Source organism: Oncorhynchus kisutch, linkage group LG8 (genome assembly GCF_002021735.2).
Source record: "Oncorhynchus kisutch isolate 150728-3 linkage group LG8, Okis_V2, whole genome shotgun sequence".
Lineage (NCBI taxonomy): Eukaryota > Metazoa > Chordata > Actinopteri > Salmoniformes > Salmonidae > Oncorhynchus > Oncorhynchus kisutch.
The window spans coordinates 65062148-65081382 of NC_034181.2; the positions used below are offsets into that span (position 1 = coordinate 65062148).

A 19235-nucleotide genomic window follows, 5' to 3' on the forward strand; every position below is an offset into this window, starting at 1 on the left:
ATCTGTTTAAGACTACCAAGAAACACTCTGATTTCGCCCACTGCGGCAAAGTTAATATCATAGTTATTTTCCAAGGCACAACCTCCTCACAACCTCCTTCACTCATAAATACTATAATATGTATTGCATTCATACTCATTAAATGACACATTTTCAACCAATTTAGTTTAACTTAATTTTGTTTACATCAACATTGTGTAGTTATTCATTTGAAAGACTGGAAGGAAAATAGTATTTATAACGTAGGGGAGAGTGGGGCAAGTTGAGCCATCATTGTTTCTAGGAAAACATACAGTACCAGTCAAAAGTTTGGACACACCTACTCATTAACGGGTTTTCTTTATTTGTTATATTTTCTACATTGTAGAATAATAGTGAAGAAATCAAAACTATGAAATAACACATATGGAATCATGTAGTAACCAAAAAAGTGATAAACATATGAAAATATATTTTATATTTTATATTCTTCAAAGTAGCCACCCTTTGCCTTGATGACAGCTTTGCACACTCTTGGCATTCTCTCAACCAGCTTCACCTGAAATGCTTTTCCAACAGTCATGAAGGAGTTCCCACATGTGCTGAGCACTTGTTGGCTGCTTTTCCTTCACTCTGCGGTCCAACTCGTCCCAAACCATCTCAATTGGTTATTCAATTGGTGATTGTGGAGGCCAGGTTATCTGATGCAGCACTCCATCACTCTCCTTCTTGGTCAAATAGCCCTTACACAGCCTGGATGTGTGCTGGATCATTGTCCTGTAGGAAAAAAATGATAGTCCCACTAAGCGCAAACCAGATGGGATGGCGTATCGCTGCAGAGTGCTGTGGTAGCCATGCTGGTTGTGTGCCTTGAAATCTAAATAAATCACCATCAAAGCACCCCCACACCATCTCACCTCCTCTTCCATGCTTCATGGTGGGAACCACACGTGCAGAGATCATCCATTCACATACTCTGTGTCTCACAAAGACACAGTGGTTGGAACCAAAAATCTCCACTTTGGACTCGGTCTAATGTCCATTGCTCGTGTTTCTTGGCCCATTTCTTGGAGTCATTTAGTAGTGGTTTCTTTGCAGCAATTTGACCATGAAGGACTAATTCACATAGTCTGCTCTGAAAAGTAGATGTTGAGATGTGTCTGTTACTTGAACTCTGTGAAGCATTTATTTGGGCTGCAATCTAAGACTAATAACTCTAATGAACGTATCCTCTGCAGCAGAGGTAACACTGGGTCTTCCTTTCCTGTGGCGGTCCTCATAAGAGCCCGTTTCATCATAGCGCTTAATGCTTTTTGCGACTGCATTGAAGAAACGTTCAAAGTTCTTGACATTTTCTGGATTGACTGACCTTCATGTCTTAAAGTAATGATGGAATGTCGTTTCTCTTTGCTTATTTGAGCTGTTCTTGCCATAATGTGGGTTGGCAGGTAGCCTCGTGGTTAGAGCATTGGACTTGTAACCGAAAGGTTGCAGGATTGAATTCTGAGCTGACAAGGTAAAAATGTGTCTTTCTGCCCCTGAACAAGGTAGTTAACCCACTGTTCCTAGGTCATTGAAAATAAAAATGTTTTCTTTACTGACTTGCGTAGTTAAATAAAGGTAAAAAAATATATATGGACTTGGTCTTTAACCATATAGGGCTATCTTCTGTATACCACCCTTACCTTGTCACAACACAGAAACAACACCTTTTAACAAGGCACACCTGTTAATTGAAATGCATTCCAGGTGACTACATCATGAAGCTGGTCGAAAGAAGGCCAAGAGTGTGCAAAGCTGTCATCAAGGAAAAAGGTGGCTACTTTGAAGAATCTCAAATATAAAATATATTTTTATTTGTTTAACACTTTTTTGGTTACTACATGATTCCATATGTAGAAAATGTTAAAAATGAAGAAAAACCCTTGAATGAGTACATGTGTCCAAACTTTTGACTGGTACTGTATGTGAACTGCACTGTTGAAAATCTTGACTCTGGTAGTAATGACTCACTTCATGGAGGTCAATAACATGATCAGGCTGTCAGAGCTAAATCCCATTACACCTTACACCTGTGGAGAGGATGAAATACTGAGGAGACAGAGTCGTTTAAGGCCTGATACATAAAGTGCTCAAGGATGTGCTAAATGTCATGGGCTGTGGCTTTAGCACAGGGTAAATCTTTCTCTCTCCAGCCTCCTCACAGATTGAGATGCTTGGGGAATAAAACGAACACAGAGACTGCAGAGTATGTGGTGCACATAGAGTACAGTAGAGAATGTGAAACCTTGGACTATATAACACAGGTCTACTTTTACACAAATAATGCCATACCTCTATTCAACCGTTTCATGGAAATAGACCGTAGCCTTTAAATCTATAAATCCTAAACATTTGATAATGCACCTTATTTTTTGCTATTGTGCAGGTTCTAACTGTAGCTTATAGTTTACTGCTGCTGTTATTGGGTGATTTTTGATAAATGGCTTCATTATTTTTCCTGCAGTCTTGAGGAGATATTTTGTAATGGAACAGTACAACTTGTTTGTCCTTACAGAATGTTTGTATCAGTAAAGCATTCACCACCCAAGGCAGGCAGAGAGTATGATTTCATTGACTGATTTCTTACAAAGGATGATGGATCACAACTTCTGTTGTTATGAGTTTGTGTAGAGAGGTGACTGGGGGAAATGTGTGTTTCACTATAGACTTGATCAGTGAGTAATTATGCTGTTGTTGGAAAGTAGGAATACACCCACACCTCCAGAGGTGTCATGCCCATAGGGGCACAGGGGAAGGTGCCCCCTCAGATGTGTCCTCTTTTAAAAATAGATATAGCACTTTCTGGTTAAATTTGCTGTTGTTGTTTCTCTGTATTACTACTAGCCACCTAGCAATTTTATGAAGTTGGTTTTAGCTAGCACAGATAGGTTCCCAATCTCCCAACCTCATAACTAGCTACCCAAGAAGACATTTCAAACTAGAAATCAAGTTAGAGTAGCAAGCTTTTCTAACTATCTTTGTTGGCAAGCAATTACTAAATGTACTGAATAAGACTCACATTCCTTTACATCTTTTTACCCGGATTTTAGCAGAGATGCAGGGAAGCAGTTTCTTTAAAAAAATAACCACCTAAAATAACCACCAGTCAGAGGTACGCTTACATATGCAGAAAAAGAAACATCTTTTTTTACAAGGAATTAAGCAGAATGATTAAGGCTCTGGATTGCAGGAAGAAAAAAAAACATCCGGACGGGGAAGCCATCCTCACACATTTTGTTCCCCATCCGATTTTGGGGTGCATGATGCCTCTGCACACCTCTCTCAGGGTTGATACCAGCCATGTATTTGGTTTTCATGCTGATGTGATGTGTTTTGTGTGTATTAATGGCATAATACAAATGTAAAAGTGTGTCTTATTGTTACAATATCCCCACTGCCTCGGTTGGTTAAACTAGAGTATTTGATATGGGCTCTCTCTTAAAAAAAATACAATATATTTTCTCTTCTTTCCATTTTCTCCATCCCTCTTCAAACAGAACATTTGAACCTCAGTCCACGGAGACCCCTCAGAGCAAGAGATTTCGCCTCGCCTCTAATCTCAAAATGTGCCAGCGGCCAGCAAATTCCTCCTGCAGACAGGCTTTCTCATCAGGTGGGAAGCCCTGGATGTGTGAGTGGAGTAGGAATCAACCACAGGGCTCACCACAGGAATCAGCCACAGGAATCAGCCAGAGGACAATGACTCTGACGGTTCCTGAACCCCCACACAATTTGTAGATCTCATGTCTGCCATTGCTGTGTCTCAGCAGGTCCGGGTAGGTGTATATGCGTGGAATGTTAACCGGTTGGAGCTGGGTCAGGACTACCCCTGTCCATCAACTTTGACCCCGTGACCCCAACAGCTCCAAACAGCATGCTTGGAGAATTCCCTGCTCATTGCAGGAGAGCCAAATAGATGCCCTGCAAGGTTTCCCAGAAAATAAACAGCTGTCTCACTTTCTTTCTCACAATACCAGAGAGACATGCTGTGTGCTGGGCTGAGCTGATAGGAAACTCCCTGGAGAAACCTCCTATAGGAACCACTCTGTGTGGATGGTTCTATTGGCTAGGTTTGGCCGCTTCAGACAGCTGAAATTAATTTATTAAGGACCAGAATTGAGGGGCTTCAATAAGCCGATTCAAATGAATAATTCAGCACAGCTAGCCTTTGTTCTGAATGTAATTCATGTCATTCATGCTGAGGGTTCAGTCAATTAAATGTGCATTCTAAAGAGTTTTTTTCTACTCTTCCTTTGCTAATGGATGATTTCTGAACTCCTTGACCCATACACCATAAACCGTAATTTAGAGCTTACTGTAACACTCTGAAATGAGCGTGTGTGCATGTACAAGTGTCTGCATGGTAATTTACGAGGCAAGAGAAAGGGACAGAGATTCCATACAGTACAGATTATGGAGAGGGTGGGAAGGGTCCTTCTACTTACCCCATAACTGTATTTTGGATACAAGGTTTGGTTTGGAGTATGAGACCCAATATTAAGAGGGTGGGTCATGCTGTCAGGTGGTTGACAGGCCGTTACTGTGGAGGTTGGACCTCCATCTCTCAGAGTGCAGCTTGTCAGAGAGCCTGCCTATCAGTCATCAACCAGTGTGCCTCAGTCCTCCACAGGCATACCACAATGCAACACATCATCCTGGAAGAACCACACTGGAATCACCCGGGCAGAGCAGTCTCCCAGAGGTGCAGAAATATACCAGTTTCTCCACAGAACTTTCTTTCTCACAGCTGCAAATGTGTATTTGAAGTGTACACACACTTTGATGTACCCGTTGCAGTCCATTGCCTATATCTGTTACACTTTATCAGCTCTGCAACATTGTAGAACAAGGAAAATAGTCAAGTTCAGAAATTCATATGAAAACCAATAGGCTGTGACATAGCTGAAATAGTTAATTAGTTATAGGACCACTTCAGTACATTGACTACTGACCAGACAGTAAGACTGCTAATTCATTAGAGGGATGAGAAAAGTTCTAGAGGGGAGATAAGATCATAATTCTTGAAGCAACATAATGCCTGAACTCCTAATCGAAACCAGCCGGGGCCACTTTCCTCGCCTGCAGAAATCCAATTCCTGGACACCGATTGATCACCAGCACCTCTCCATTACATTGACAGAGGGCTCCAAAGTTATGCTGTAAGCATGTGGGATGGGGTTAAGACAGGATTCTAGATATTGACAAAAAGGCATTGCAAAAGATAGGATTTAAAATCTTGTTGAAATAAGATGTATCAATGTCAAATAATGGAACTTGCCAGTCAATTTGATTCCACTAAACTGTGTGAAAGCATACTGACCTCTTGTGGCTAAAGAATGGAGTTACGTATTTTATGTAAAGTGTTGTGGACAGTATAAAACAACAGAACAGGGCAGCATAGTCTCTTTCCCTGCCCTCCTTTTGGGGCTCTCAGTTTAGAGATAGTCTTGTGACAAAGTATGAAAAAAAGGCATAAAATAGTATACAGTACTCTTGCACAATATATATTGTAGGTAGGCAAGTTGAAAACAAGTTCCCATTTACAATTGCGACCTGGCCAAGATAAAACAAAGCAGTTCGACACATACAACAACACAGAGTTACACATGGAGTAAAAACAAGCATACAGTCAATAATACAGTAGAAAAATACGTCTATATACTATGTGAGCAAATGAGGTGAGATAAGGGAGGTAAAGGCAAAAAAAAGGCCATGGTGGCGAAGTAAATACAATATAGCAAGTAAAACACTGGAATGGTAGATTTGCAGTGGATGAATGTGAAAAGTAGAGATAGAAATAATGGGGTGCAAAGGAACTAAATAAATAAATAAATACATCAGGGGGAGAGGTAGTTGTTTGGGCTAAATTATAGATGGGCTATGTACAGGTGCAGTAATCTGTGAGCTGCTCTGACAGCTGGTGCTTTAAGCTAATGAGGGAGATAAGTGTTTCCAGTTTCAGAGATTTTTGTAGTTCATTCCAGTCATTGGCAGCAGAGAACTGGAAGGAGAGGCAGCCAAAGAAAGAATTGGTTTTGGGGGTGACCAGAGAGATATACCTGCTGGAGCGCGTGCTACAGCTGGGTGCTGCTATGGTGACCAGCGAGCTGAGATAAGGGGGGACTTTACCTAGCAGGGTCTTGTAGATGACCTGAAGCCAGTGGGTTTGGCGATGAGTATGAAGCGAGGGTCACCATAGCAGCACCCACCCGTAGCACACGCTCCAGCAGGTATATTTCACTGGTCCAAAGCCTATTCATCCTTTGGCCGCCTTCCCTTCCAGTTCTCTGCTACCAATGACTGCAACGAATTGCAAAAATCACTGAGGCTGGAGACTCATATCTCCCTCACTAACTTTAAGCATCAGCTGTCAGAGCAGCTCACAGATCATTGCACCTGTACATAGCCCATCTGTAATTAACCCACAAAACTACCTCATCCTCATATTGTTTTTTTATTTTATTTTTGCTCCTTTGCACGCCAGTATCTCTACTTGCACATTCATCTTCTGCACATCTATCACTCCAGTGTTTAATTGCTAAATTGTAATTACCTTGCCACTACGCCCTATTTCTTGTCTTACCTCCCTAATTTTACCTCATTTGCACACACTGTATATAGATTTTTTCTATTGTGTTATTGACTGTACGTTTGTTTATTCCATGTGTAACTCTGTGTTGTTGTTTGTGTTGCACTGCTTTGCTTTAACTTGGCCAGGTCGCAGTTGTAAATAAGACCTTGTTCTCAACTGGCCTAGCTGGTTAAGTAAAGATGAAAATAAAATAAAAAATCTGTGCAATGTTACAGGTCCAATATTAGAGGCTTTTTTTACACTGTGCAGAGAAGACACTTGACTTCCAACACACACACGAGAACCACACCCCTGTTTTCTCCCGTTGATGTGTTTGTGTGTTTTCTGGGGTCCACATGGCCTACAGGTGTAGCCAGGCTTGTTACACACACACACACACACACACACACACACTCTCTCTCTCTCTCTCTCTCTCTCTCTTCATCCTGGTCTGTCTTTATCGCTTACATAACACATACTGTTAGTTGTCAAATAATGGAACTTGCCAGTGAATTTGATTCCACTAAACTGTGTGGAAGCATACTGACCTCTTGTGGCTAAAGAATGGAGTTACGTATTTTATTGTGTTGCACCAGAACAACGCAGCAATTAAAATCTCTAGTCTCTTTCCCTGCCCTCCTTTTCCTCCACACGTCCTGGGTAGTGATTCGCATGCAGGAAAAATACTTGTGATGTCAAGCTTCTAGCATTTTGTTCAAGCTCTTAATCCACAGTCTCTCTGCTAACCTCTTACAGCTCACAGGACATTCCTTTATCTCTGGGTTTCTTTGTTCCTGCTTTGACTCCTTTTGGAGCAGTTCATTTTGAATGAAAGATTGAGTGTGTCTTAACTTTGGATTCATTACTTAGTCAGGATCAAGGGAAAATCTCTATTTCTTTTTTCTTTCTCTCACATTTACACAGACATGCTTCTTTAATTTTTTTTATCACCACTAATTTGTTATTTTAGTTATCCGAATGTTCATGTTTTTTAAATTGTTCCATCAAATTAAATTTTTATCAAAAAAAATTGCAAAAACATTTGAGTAATGCTTTTCCATTCCCCTGACTACTTCTCATGTTTTATTTTCAGTAATGCGTAGTTCCATAATAGAGACTGTGTTCTGATCTCAAACAGAGATCTTTGGGAATTCCCCTTTGTCCATGCAAATGTACATCCATATTGACTGCACATTAAAATGGTTACTTTTATCAATGTTTTTGAAAATGTAATTCCTCTTTAAATATCTTTCCATCAATTTTTGGACAATTTACTGAAGGAAGCTGAAAACTTGTATTCACTTTCCATGTTCCAGGTAAAAGCTCATCCTCAGAGCTGGCAGGCACCTTCCGTTTCTGCAGAACGTGTTTATGAAGCTGACTTTGACCGATGTGGACTAATCTTAACACTGCATAAGTTATCAGAGTTCAATTAGCAATACAGCTTGTCTTCTCCTTCACAGCAGGATACATTGACAAGAGTTGACAGTAGCCTCTGTAGTATCCCACTGTACTGCTGGTATAACTGACCCAGACCTTGCCCCTCAAGGTCTGAGTCATTTTGCTGGTGGATATTTACTGTCCCTCACACCATAATATCCCCTCTCATTGTGTTTTCCTAATCTAAAATAGATATTGTTTTCACATTGAAATTGCATGAGAATCATCACGTCAACAGACATAATGAATCACAAATATTAACATGGTCTTAATGCTTCTCCATTTTTGACATTTACGGTGATAGTGCACTGTTATATTTATGTTTTAAAAGGCATTGGTGATGTTTAGACAAACTGTTTGTATAGACAGGGGAGGATATAATGCAAACTTTGAACCATTCCTCTCTTTGGCATTTAAGTTAATTTGCTAGTTCTTGGAGTATATGTAGGCTACCATGCACTCTGTGAACAATAACCCAGAGAGCCCAATGTGACTCTCTTAACACCTGTGCAAAGCAGTCAGACAGAACATGTCAAATGTACACTATGCGATGGATGGATATGTAGGAACATGTCTACATTGTGTATCAGACAATTCAGTGAGCTAAACAGTTACACACTGAAGGAAGGAGGGCAGGCTTGACATGATGTTGGCTGGCCCCAGAGAGCTTTGATATACACGCCTTTGAAACTTGTATAGCTCGTGGCTGATCACAGCATTCTAACATGTTCAAAAGTGATACATCGTTTTATCCCTAAGTCGTCGTATCTTAATTAACACTGCAGTTTCTGTAAATGTCCTATGTGTTTGTCTTGGTAGCACATATAATGATTAAAGATGATGTAGACCATCTAAATATATCCTATTTTGTCAAATTATAAATACAAGTTTAGTGACCTCATTTCTTGAAAAATAGAGGTCCATTTATAGATTTCAGGGAAAGCAAGGATAGCTGGTATGGCTTCGCATAGCCTTGGAGAAACAATGCAGAGGTGAGAGACCTGTTTCAGTCCCCTGCTGGGGACATGCAGTATGAACAGAACATCAATTATACAAAACAATATATGATAAAAGGAACATTGACATAAGCTAAAAACTACCATATTATAGTACATTTGACTTATACAGACTTTTCCTCCACATTTCTTTTCATACCATGTAAAGGAATGATAATGTATCCATCCTTAGTGTAAACAATGTACACAAACATTTAAATATAGATTCCTTTTGTTCTACTTATCTGGTTAAAATATACAAATATAGAAAGGAACCCTGTGTGATTTGTGTTGCTGTCATTGTGACATGGGGTGACCAAAGTTAATGGTTTGTAAGCAATTCTTCACCTTAATCCCTGTCGAGTCCCCCTGCACACCACTGCAGGGGCATACCATTAGTAGGATGGTTCACATTGTCCCCACATGAGGTAATGAGAGCAAGTTGGTCGGGTATAGCACAAGTGTCCAAGCATATCCTTTCCAGCAGAGCACACAGGTAGAGAGCAATTTAAGCTGTTTACGTGCAAGATGTATAGGATTTATGGACAAACGACTCAGCCTTAGTTAACAGCATTGTTCTCCGCCTCCTCCTCTTCTTCCTTCTCCTCCTCCACCTCCTCTACCTCTCACATCACACCACACTGACCCATAGCCCTTGCCTTTTGGGGGCCCTAAGTTAAGTTTTGTTGTACCCATCCACCTTTAGATTGATGGCTAGACTAAATTACCAATCTAAAAATGTTAGCTGACATGGGCTAATTGAGTGACTGTCAGTGACCGATTTTTTTTTTGGGGGGGGGGGTCCCCCTAGTGGCCGCGGGGGCCGCTTATGTAGCTTATGCGTAGTGGCGGCCAAGCCGGCAAGGTACCGCCCACTTAAATGACAGCCATCACATAAATCAACCTTTGACCTTTGAGCAAGATTCTGAACTTTTATCTGTACAACAATACCAAACAGTGACTGGATTCATGAGGGGTGGAGCAGGTGTCCTATTAAAATCAGTATTCCTATTAAACATAATATGTTATGAGAATATGTAACAAGACATTGTAAGAGATCCACCCAAGGCTACTGTAAAGAGGTCATCTTGTGACAGCTAGATATTGTTCCTTTTGTGGGACCTACTCCTTCTGGTCCTTCTGTCATGGCATAGCCATTCCTCTTCCACATTTAGAAAACCTATCTCATGGTTACCTAATGTGTCCTGTGAAAGTATGACAAGGTTATCCACCACCCATAGATCATGTAAGGCACAGGTAGGCCAAACTAAAGACCTCAATATAACAGTGGTGTTCTATGTAGCTAAATATCTTGTGCTTATAATATATTTCAAATGTATATAGAAATTATTTCTAACAGATTTTGTTGTGTTACAGCCTGAATTCAAAATGGATTAAAGAGATTTTTGTTCTCACCCATCTGCACACGATAAACCCTGAATGACAAAGTGAAAACATGTTTTTCAAAATGTGTGCAGCTTCTGGTGGAAAGCAGACTGAAACAAGTTTTCCTCTAGGATTTCACCTGTGCTTAGCTCCATTCCGCTTCTTTTTTATCCTGAAAAACGATGCATTCCTTACAATTACAAGCATACCCATAACATGATGCAGCCACCACTATGCTTGAGAATATGGAGAGTGGTACTCAGTAATGTGTTGTATTGGATTTGCCCCAGACATAACACTTTCTATTCAGAACAAAAAGTGAATTGCTTTGCCGCATTTTTTGCAGTATTACTATAGTGCCTTATTGCGAACAGGATGCATGTTTTTGGCTTCCTTCTTTTCAATTAGTCCAATTGTGGACTAACTACAAAGTTGTTGATCCATCCTCAGTTTTCACCTATCACAGCCATTAACTGTTTTAAGGTCACCATTGGCCTCATGATGAAATCCCTGAGCGGTTTTCTTCCTCTCCGGCGACTGAGTTAGGAAGGACACCTGCATCTTTGTAGTTACTGGGTGTATTGATACATCATCCAAAGTGTAATTTTTAACTTCACCATACTCAAAAGGATATTCAATGACTGCTTTTATTTATTTATACCCTTCTACCAATAGGTGCCCTTTGTGAGGCATTGGAAAACCTCCCTGGTATTTGGGGTTTAATCTGTGTTTGAAATTCACGACTCGACTGATGGACATTTGCAGATAATTGTATGTGTGGGGTACAGAGATGAGGTAGTCATTCAAAAATCATGTTAAACAATATTATTGCACACAGATGACAGTAGTCCAGGCAACTTATTATGTGACTTGTTAAGCAAATGTTTACTCCTGAACATATATAGGCTTGCCATAACAAAGTGGTTGAATACTTATTGAGTCAAGACATTTCAGATTTCAGATGTTTTTCAAATTTTTTGCATATTTCCACTTTGACATTATGGGGTGTTGTGTGTAGGCCAGTGACAAAATAAAAACTCAATTGTATATATTTTAAATATATGCTGTAACACAACAAAATGCATAAAAAGTCAAGGTGTGTGAATACTTTCTGAACACACTGCATAATAGCTTGCTGCAAGATAAATTCACCTGATGCTGTGAATACCAAAGAGTAAACGCAAGTGGATGCTATGCTCTTTCACCCTCACATTGCTACCTTTACAGGAAGTGTGTAGAGAGTGACGGAACTCTCTTCACTGGTCCAAAGTCTAAGTCTGAAGCCAGAGTACAATTTAGACGTCACAGCCTGGGCACATCTTTCTAAGCACATTTAGCTTTCTAATGTGTTGAAATACCAACGACTGTCTCCAAAGAAATGTTCTCCTCGCTAAAGTTACCAATAAACGGTCTGTGGATGGGTTCCATTGAGCATTTGCTTTTGTGGTGGTCCAACAGCACTTTTTCACTTCAAGGCCTCATATACCCTTTACATGCTTGCAGTAAATAAACCTTGTTTCTATATTTAGATGACAGCCAGAGACAGTAACTCTGGGTAATCTGAGGATAGCAAAGCTCTGTTAAGTACAGCAAAAAAATAAAGACATCAATATCAAAAACTTTCATCACATCCCAAGTTTCTGCAGTTTGGTAGATGAATAGATAGATATTTAATTGAAGTAGACCCTCTTGTTCAGTGTCATGGACAACCATTGAATAGGTTCAAAAGCAGTGTGACCAGTAGTGCTCTTGGCAGAGGTGCTGAAAGCTGAATTAGTGGTGAGTGTTGGTGGAGATGTCGTCATGCAGATGCCTGCACTGAACGGGTGACATCAACATCAATAATGAAAGTGTCTCATCAATGACCAGGGGAGGGCTACTGTATAAAAAGGAGGGAGAGATACTCTAAGCACTTATAAAAGACTGATCAACCAGCTAGACTGGCCCCTCCAAAGCATTGCAGAAAAACATATCTAAACTTTGTGGAATTAACTCAGGCAGAAACTGGTAAGTAAAAGTTTGCAATAAATGTTGTAATCTGATATTGATCATCTAAGATACGTTTAATAACTGTCTTAACGTTATGTTAAATGTGAATCATTGTCTTACCACAGAGTTAAAGAGATAGACATGTTACTGACCTTTATTGAAAACAGATTACTTGTAATAATGAGTTAAATAAGTTCATAGAAGATTGCTGAGACGTGTTCTTAATTTTTCAGGCAATCAATATGCTTTCCATCAGATCTTTGGACAAAATTGTTTTGATAATTGTCCTCTGCAGTTTACACACAGAGGCGAGACCAATGAGGTAAGTTGACCGACTTAACTGTCGAAAGGCAATTTTGTGTGTTGCATTTCATACCATGGTTTATTCCTCAATGGCATTTCATTTCTTTGTTGTATCCTGTATTCTAAGTCACCTCAATTAAAACGGGTTGCAATGGTTATTCTCTGACCAACAGAAAGAGGTCCATCAGTGAGGTCCAGCTCATGCACAACTTGGGAGTACACAAGCAGGTGGGGGAGAGACAAGACTGGCTTCAGCTGAAGTTAAAGGATATAATTGCAGCCTCACACGCCAAAGCACAACAACATGGACAATCAGGGAAGATCCGGAGTCTGCTTTCTGATGATCTCACAGGACTGAGCTTGTATACAAGTTAAGCCTGAGTACTCAGGGTTTGTCTTCTTTTCAGTCTTACACAAGTAATACCTCGTAAAAGAACAGTGAAATTTCACAATGAAACTTGTGAAACTCATTTTAGTTTTAGATATTTTCTAAATTATTATTCTAATCATGTTTTTATTAATGTATTTACTATTTATTTATTTATATTTTATATTTATTTTCTGTTTTTTCTGCATTTGAATTAACAAGACATTTTGTTAATGACCACTACCTGGACTAAAGCACACAGAACAGTATATATTTTTTACACCACTTTACCAACTTCACCTCCTACTACACCGGCCCTGACACTCGTTGGATGTGGCAGGGCTTGAAAACTATTACGGTCAACAAAGGGAAACCTAGACTCGAGCTGCCCAGTGACGCAAGCCTACCAGATGAGCTAAATGCCTATTATGCTTGCTTCGAGGCAAGCAACACTGAAGCACGCACGAGAGCACCAGCGGTTCTGGATGACTGTGTGATAATGTTCTCGGTAGCCGATGTGAGCAAGACTTTTAAACAGGTCAACATTCACAAAGCCGCGGGGCCAGATGGATTACCAGGACATGAACTCAAAGCATGCATGGACCAACTGGCAAGTGTCTTCCCTGACATTTTCAACCTCTCCCTAACTGAGTCTGTAATACCTACATGTTTCAAGCAGAGCACCATAGTCCCTGAGCCCAAGGAAGAGAAGGTAACCTGCCTAAATGATTACCGCCCCGTAGCGCTCACGTGGGTAGGGATGAAGTGCTCTGAAAGGCTGGTCATGACTCACATCAACAGCATCCTCCCGGATAACCAAGACCCACTCCCATTCGCATACCACCCCAACAGATCCACAGATGAGGTAATCTCAATCGCACTCCACACTGCCCTTTCCCACCTGGACAAAAGGAACACCTATGCGATAATGCTGTTCATTGAAGACAGCTCAGCGTTCAACCCCATAGTGCCCACAAAGCTCATCACTAAGCTAAGGATCCTAGGACTAAACACCTCCCTCTGCAATTGGATCCTGGACTTCCTGACGGGCCGCCCCAGGTGGTAAGGGTAGGCAACAACACATCTGCCATGCTGATCCTCAACACTGGGGCCTCTCAGGGGTGTGTACTTAGTCCCCTCCTGTACTCCCTGTTCACACACGACTGCGTAGCCAAACACGACTCCAACACCATCATTAAGTTTGCTGATGACACAACAGTGGTAGGCCTGATCACCGACAACGATGAAACAGCCTATATGGAGGAGGTCAGAGAACTGGCAGTGTGGTGCTAGGACAACAACCTCTTCCTCAATGTGAGCAAGACAAAGGAGCTGATTGTGGACTACAGGAAAAGGCGGGCCGAACAAGCCCCCATTAACATCAACGGGGCTGTAGTAGAGCAGGTTGGAAGTTTCAAGTTTCTTGGTGTCCACATCACCAACGAACATTCATGGTCCAAACACACCAAGACAGTCGTGAAGAGGGCACAACAAAATATTTTCCCCCTCAGGAGACTGAAAAGATTTGGCATTGGTACCCAGATCCTCAAAAAGTTCTACAGCTGCACCATCGAGAGTATCCTGACTGGTTGCATCACCACCTGGTATGGCAACTGCTCGGCATCTGACTGTAAGGCTCTACGGAGGGTAGTGCATACGGCCCAGTGCATCACTGGGGCCAAGCTTCCTGCCATCCAAATATTAGGTGGTGTTAGAGGAAAGCCCATAAAATTGTCACAGACTCCATTCACCCACTCATAGACTATTTTCTCTGCTACCGCACAGCAAGCGGTATCGCAGCACCAATTCTAGGACCAAAAGGCTCCTTAACAGCTTCTACCCCCAAGCCAAAAGACTGCTGAACAACTAATAAAATGGCCATCAGACTATTACATTGACCCCCCCCCCCCCCCCTCCATTTGTTTTGTACACTGCTGCTACTCGCTGTTTATTATCTATGCATAGTCACTTCACCCCTACCTACATGTACAAATGACCTCTAACTTGTACCCCCGCACACTGACTCGGTACCGGTACCCCCTGTATATAGCCTCCACACTGCCTCGGTACCGGTACCCCCTGTATAAAGCCTCATTATTGTTATGTTATTGGGTTACTTTTTATTATTTTTTACTTTAGTTTATTTGGTACATATTTTCTTCACTCTTCTTGCACTGTTGGTTAAGGGCTTGTAAGTAAGCATTTCACGGTAAAGTCTATACTTGTTGTGTTCGGCGCATGTGACAAAGTTTGATTAGATTTGTATGTGTCAAATTACCATTAGCAGTATCAAAAAAGGTTTGTTATTGTCTTTGATATGTCCATCTCCTTGACATTGCTTTATTTCAGTGTAAAGCACTGTTTACTTTAAATAATGTTCACAATGAGGACCAACTTGGTTACTGTTTATACCGTTATAATCATAATGACATCACTGTTTACTACTCTCACAGAGGCTTTGTAATTTCAAAATAAGAATTAATGAAAAGCACAAAATGTAAAAAAAAAGATTGATTTCAATGTGAATATCATGTGAGATTATTTTTATATGCATTAATAAATTGAATATTTGCAAAAACAATTGGCAGGTCTACATTTGTGGGGTGGAGTTACGGGGGGACTCAGTGACCCCCTGAATGAGACATGAGTCCCCCTAAATGCAACAAAGTCAAACTTTGGGGGGGGCTCCAAATAATGCTAATTTAATAATTTTACTAGTTTTATATGCAATTTGTACTGCTATAGTGATCACTATTAAAATAAAAGCTTATTGCAAATTAAATGTACATCCCCAGCTCTGTGTCATGGTTGAAACAAATTTCTTCCATGTATCTACTTGTCATCCTGGGACAGTCCCGTGACTCAGACCCTTTTCAGGTATCCCAACTTGTCTTTCTACAAAAAATGACACATCAATTAATTACGGCTACAATGGTATTCACCGAATGTGTTCATTTCAAATTAAAAAGTTATCAAAAACACATGTCTTTACTATTAAGCCCGTGCACATGAAGCGCCTGTACACAAAGGAGGACCGAATGTTAAGGTATAATTCGCACTCTGAGTGGAAGTAAGACAAGGAGTTGAGACACTGAAGGAAGAAGAAGAATCTCTCCCTTCTCATGTAAATTAGGCTTTGTGAGATACCCTGTAAGAACCTATGTGCACAAACCCCTTCAGTGTCATGAATGCAAAAGATTTGGTCATGTATCCAGTGTATGCCGAAGGGAAGAATATAGTATGCCAGCTGAGGTTGTATGCTCAAATCCAATCAAATGTGTGTAGAATAACAGTGAAATGCTTACTTATGGACCCTTCCCAACATTGCATAAAGCAAAATAGAAAAATAATAGAAAGATAATAACATCTGGAATAAATACAGCTCTTCAAGGTGCAACGGGTTCTACTGGAGGTGATGGGGCGAGGCCTGTCTCTGGGGAAGGAGCTGTGCGACTGCAATACCTGCACCCCTAAGAGAACCTGTGCATGTGACTGTGGCCATGACTGGGAAGCCTGCCTTGGTGGCAAGGCCTGGTGTTATCACTGCGACAAGCACGGGCACGTACTGGAAACCTGCGTGTTCCACCAGCCATGGAGGTCCGAGGCGTCGGCTGATTCGCCACCTGTTGTAGAGGCCCCACAGTCAAGCACTGTTACCGACGAGGAACTGTCCACTCTGTTCTGCGGTGTGCTCTTGGAGGAGAGGATGAGCTTTCTCTGTCTGCTGGTGAGGTCCCTGATCTACCTGTCCCTGATCTTCTGCTTCCTGCTGGAGGTGAGTCCGAGCCTGGGGTGCCTGAGACTCCAGTGGAGCTGCCGGTTTCTGATGCTGTTGATGAGCTGGTGGCTAACCAGCTGCCCATGGCCAATACTGCTGAGCTGATGGATGGCGGTGGGGCGGAGTCTCTGCCGGTTGCTGGTAAGAGTGAAGAGCCCCTCACACACTATTTCCTGAGACTGATAATACTGAGTTGTACCCTAGGCCTGAAGCTGGGGAGGGGTCTGACTCTGCCCTTGGTTTTGCTGGGTTAGTGGCAGTCAAAACTGAACGTTGCTTTCCTGATTCACCTGACTCCCCTTCTCTACAAAAGGTGACTGTGCCAAGAAGGGTGGACACGCCCTCAACAACCAAGCAGGTCAGTGAAGACCTGGGAGTGAAGCTGTTGTTCAAGATGAACAATCATACAGAGTGCATGTTCTCATTGTTTCAGGTGATGTTGCTCATTCATGTTTACCTGTGTAGGCCTCCTGCAATGCAATGTCAGGACCCTGGTGAAATGCCAGCCAGCTCCTTTTATGGTTCCTGTTCCTGTTCCAGCTTGGTTATGTAAACCCCTTGTTTTTGTGTTTAAATGCTTTTGACAGGCTTCATTTCAAGGGAAGTGGTAAACCTATAACTGTTTAGTGCTTTTTCTCCACACTTCGTGCGTCAAGGAGAATAGGGAGTAAACGTGACGATTGTCATTATGTTATACGTCACATAATCTAAAGTCTTGCCTGATTATGTATGTCCAGACATGGATTAATCCCCGTTTATTAGGAGAATCACATTTATTGACTGTTAGTGATGTGGGGATATGTATTATGTGAATATATTACCTGAATGTGTTTGTATATCATTGGCATACCTTTTATTGAAGTTGATTGTCAATTATGTAATTGGTAGGATTTGTGATGCGTTCTGGGTCATGGGTGTTGCTACAAGAAACATGTCTTTGCTTTGTTTGGGAGACTAGACAGACAGGTAACAGGTCGGTATGGGTTTTCATTTGTTAGGGCTCTCCTTGATTCCGATAAGTTTATTAAGTCTACTGGCTATATCCACTTGCAAATAAAAATCCTCACATAGGCAAGAAAAAGCACATGTTCCTCGTATGCCTCCTCACTGTTAAAATCCTACCGCATGGTACGCTTTAGTAGAGCCTGCACCAGTGAATGAGTTTGTTTGGCATTCCATCCGACAGTGCAACCTTGGATCATAAATAACTACTCATTATTATTTGTTGATCAGTCGGTCACAATTTAACCATGACACATTACCTTTTTCTTTCTCTCAAACACGGCCAATGTTTCTTGGCAACTGAAGGATCATAATAAATTGAATATGAAAAAGGTGGACTTTGTATCATTTATTGAAATGTTCATAAACTGCACACCACAAATGGAAGGAATCTGAGAAAAATGTCATCATTGTGAGTGCAGCTGAACACTTTTTGGGAGTCAGTGATTTTACAGCAGAGGCCTGCAGGGAATCCTGTCGAAGAATGTTCCACCATCACAGGCCCCCGAGCCTGTAGGGATGTGACTTGAATTAGATTGTGACTGGAGAAGTGGGATGGGGTTTTAATGTGTCTATTTGTTGTATTATGTCCAGGGTTTATTCTTCCATGTTTTTTCATTCTATTGTTCACTACCCTGTACAGTAGGGGGCGGCAATACACTTTATACGATGTAGTCTGTCTCAAACCTCAGATAAGCAGTGTGTTGGAGGGAGATTCCTAGATTTGAGAAGTGTGCAGGAGGACATGAGACAAAGGAATGTGTAGTATCAGTGGAAAAAGTTGTGTGTGTAAACTGTAGGGGTACCCGTGGTACTGGAGATCAGAACTGTGTCTGGTGAGAGAAGGGCAGGTTGAGGTTGCCATGATCAGAGTAGTGCAGAAGGTGTCCTTATGATAAGGCAGTGAAGAGAGTAGGAGAGGAAGATGGGTCCAGGGTGAGGGATCCTAAGAGAATCCCTGTGAGTAGGCCGAGGCCAATGGAGTGATAGGAATAACGTACTTCAGTAATTTTTTTTTTTTTTTGGCGTTCAAGGCCATGGTTGTCAATTGTACTGCAGGGATGAAACGTAAATCACAGAGGATAGATAGGTGGCAGCTGCAGAGAAGTACTTGGGTGTACGAGATTTTACTGCCGAAGCGTTAGATGTTTTTGAATTATAGTGTCCCATCCTCACAGACTGCTGGCCTGGAGTAGGATCAGATGGGGCCAAAGTAGTGGAATAGTGGTGAGGTTTTAATGGGTGTAGGGTTAGTTGGAAGGGCAATTTTTTTTCCTCACAAAGTGTAATGAATTCAGGCTCTAGAATAGATTGATACACAGCAAATACAGTAGGTGGCGGCATGCACCTATGATATTTGTTTGCGGACTGCCAAGAAGAAGA

At 41.4% G+C, this 19235-nt stretch overlaps 1 protein-coding gene across 1 annotated transcript; it reads left to right on the forward strand.

Moving 5' to 3' along the window:
* The first annotated feature begins 12644 nt into the window (after nt 1-12644).
* On the forward strand, nt 12645-13197 carry LOC109895260 (parathyroid hormone-like). The gene is made up of 2 exons (XM_031829476.1): nt 12645-12724; nt 12879-13197. The coding sequence occupies exons 1-2, from the start codon at nt 12645-12647 to the stop codon at nt 13078-13080; spliced, it is 282 nt and encodes a 93-aa protein (XP_031685336.1). The 3' UTR covers nt 13081-13197.
* Nucleotides 13198-19235: the final 6038 nt, after the last annotated feature.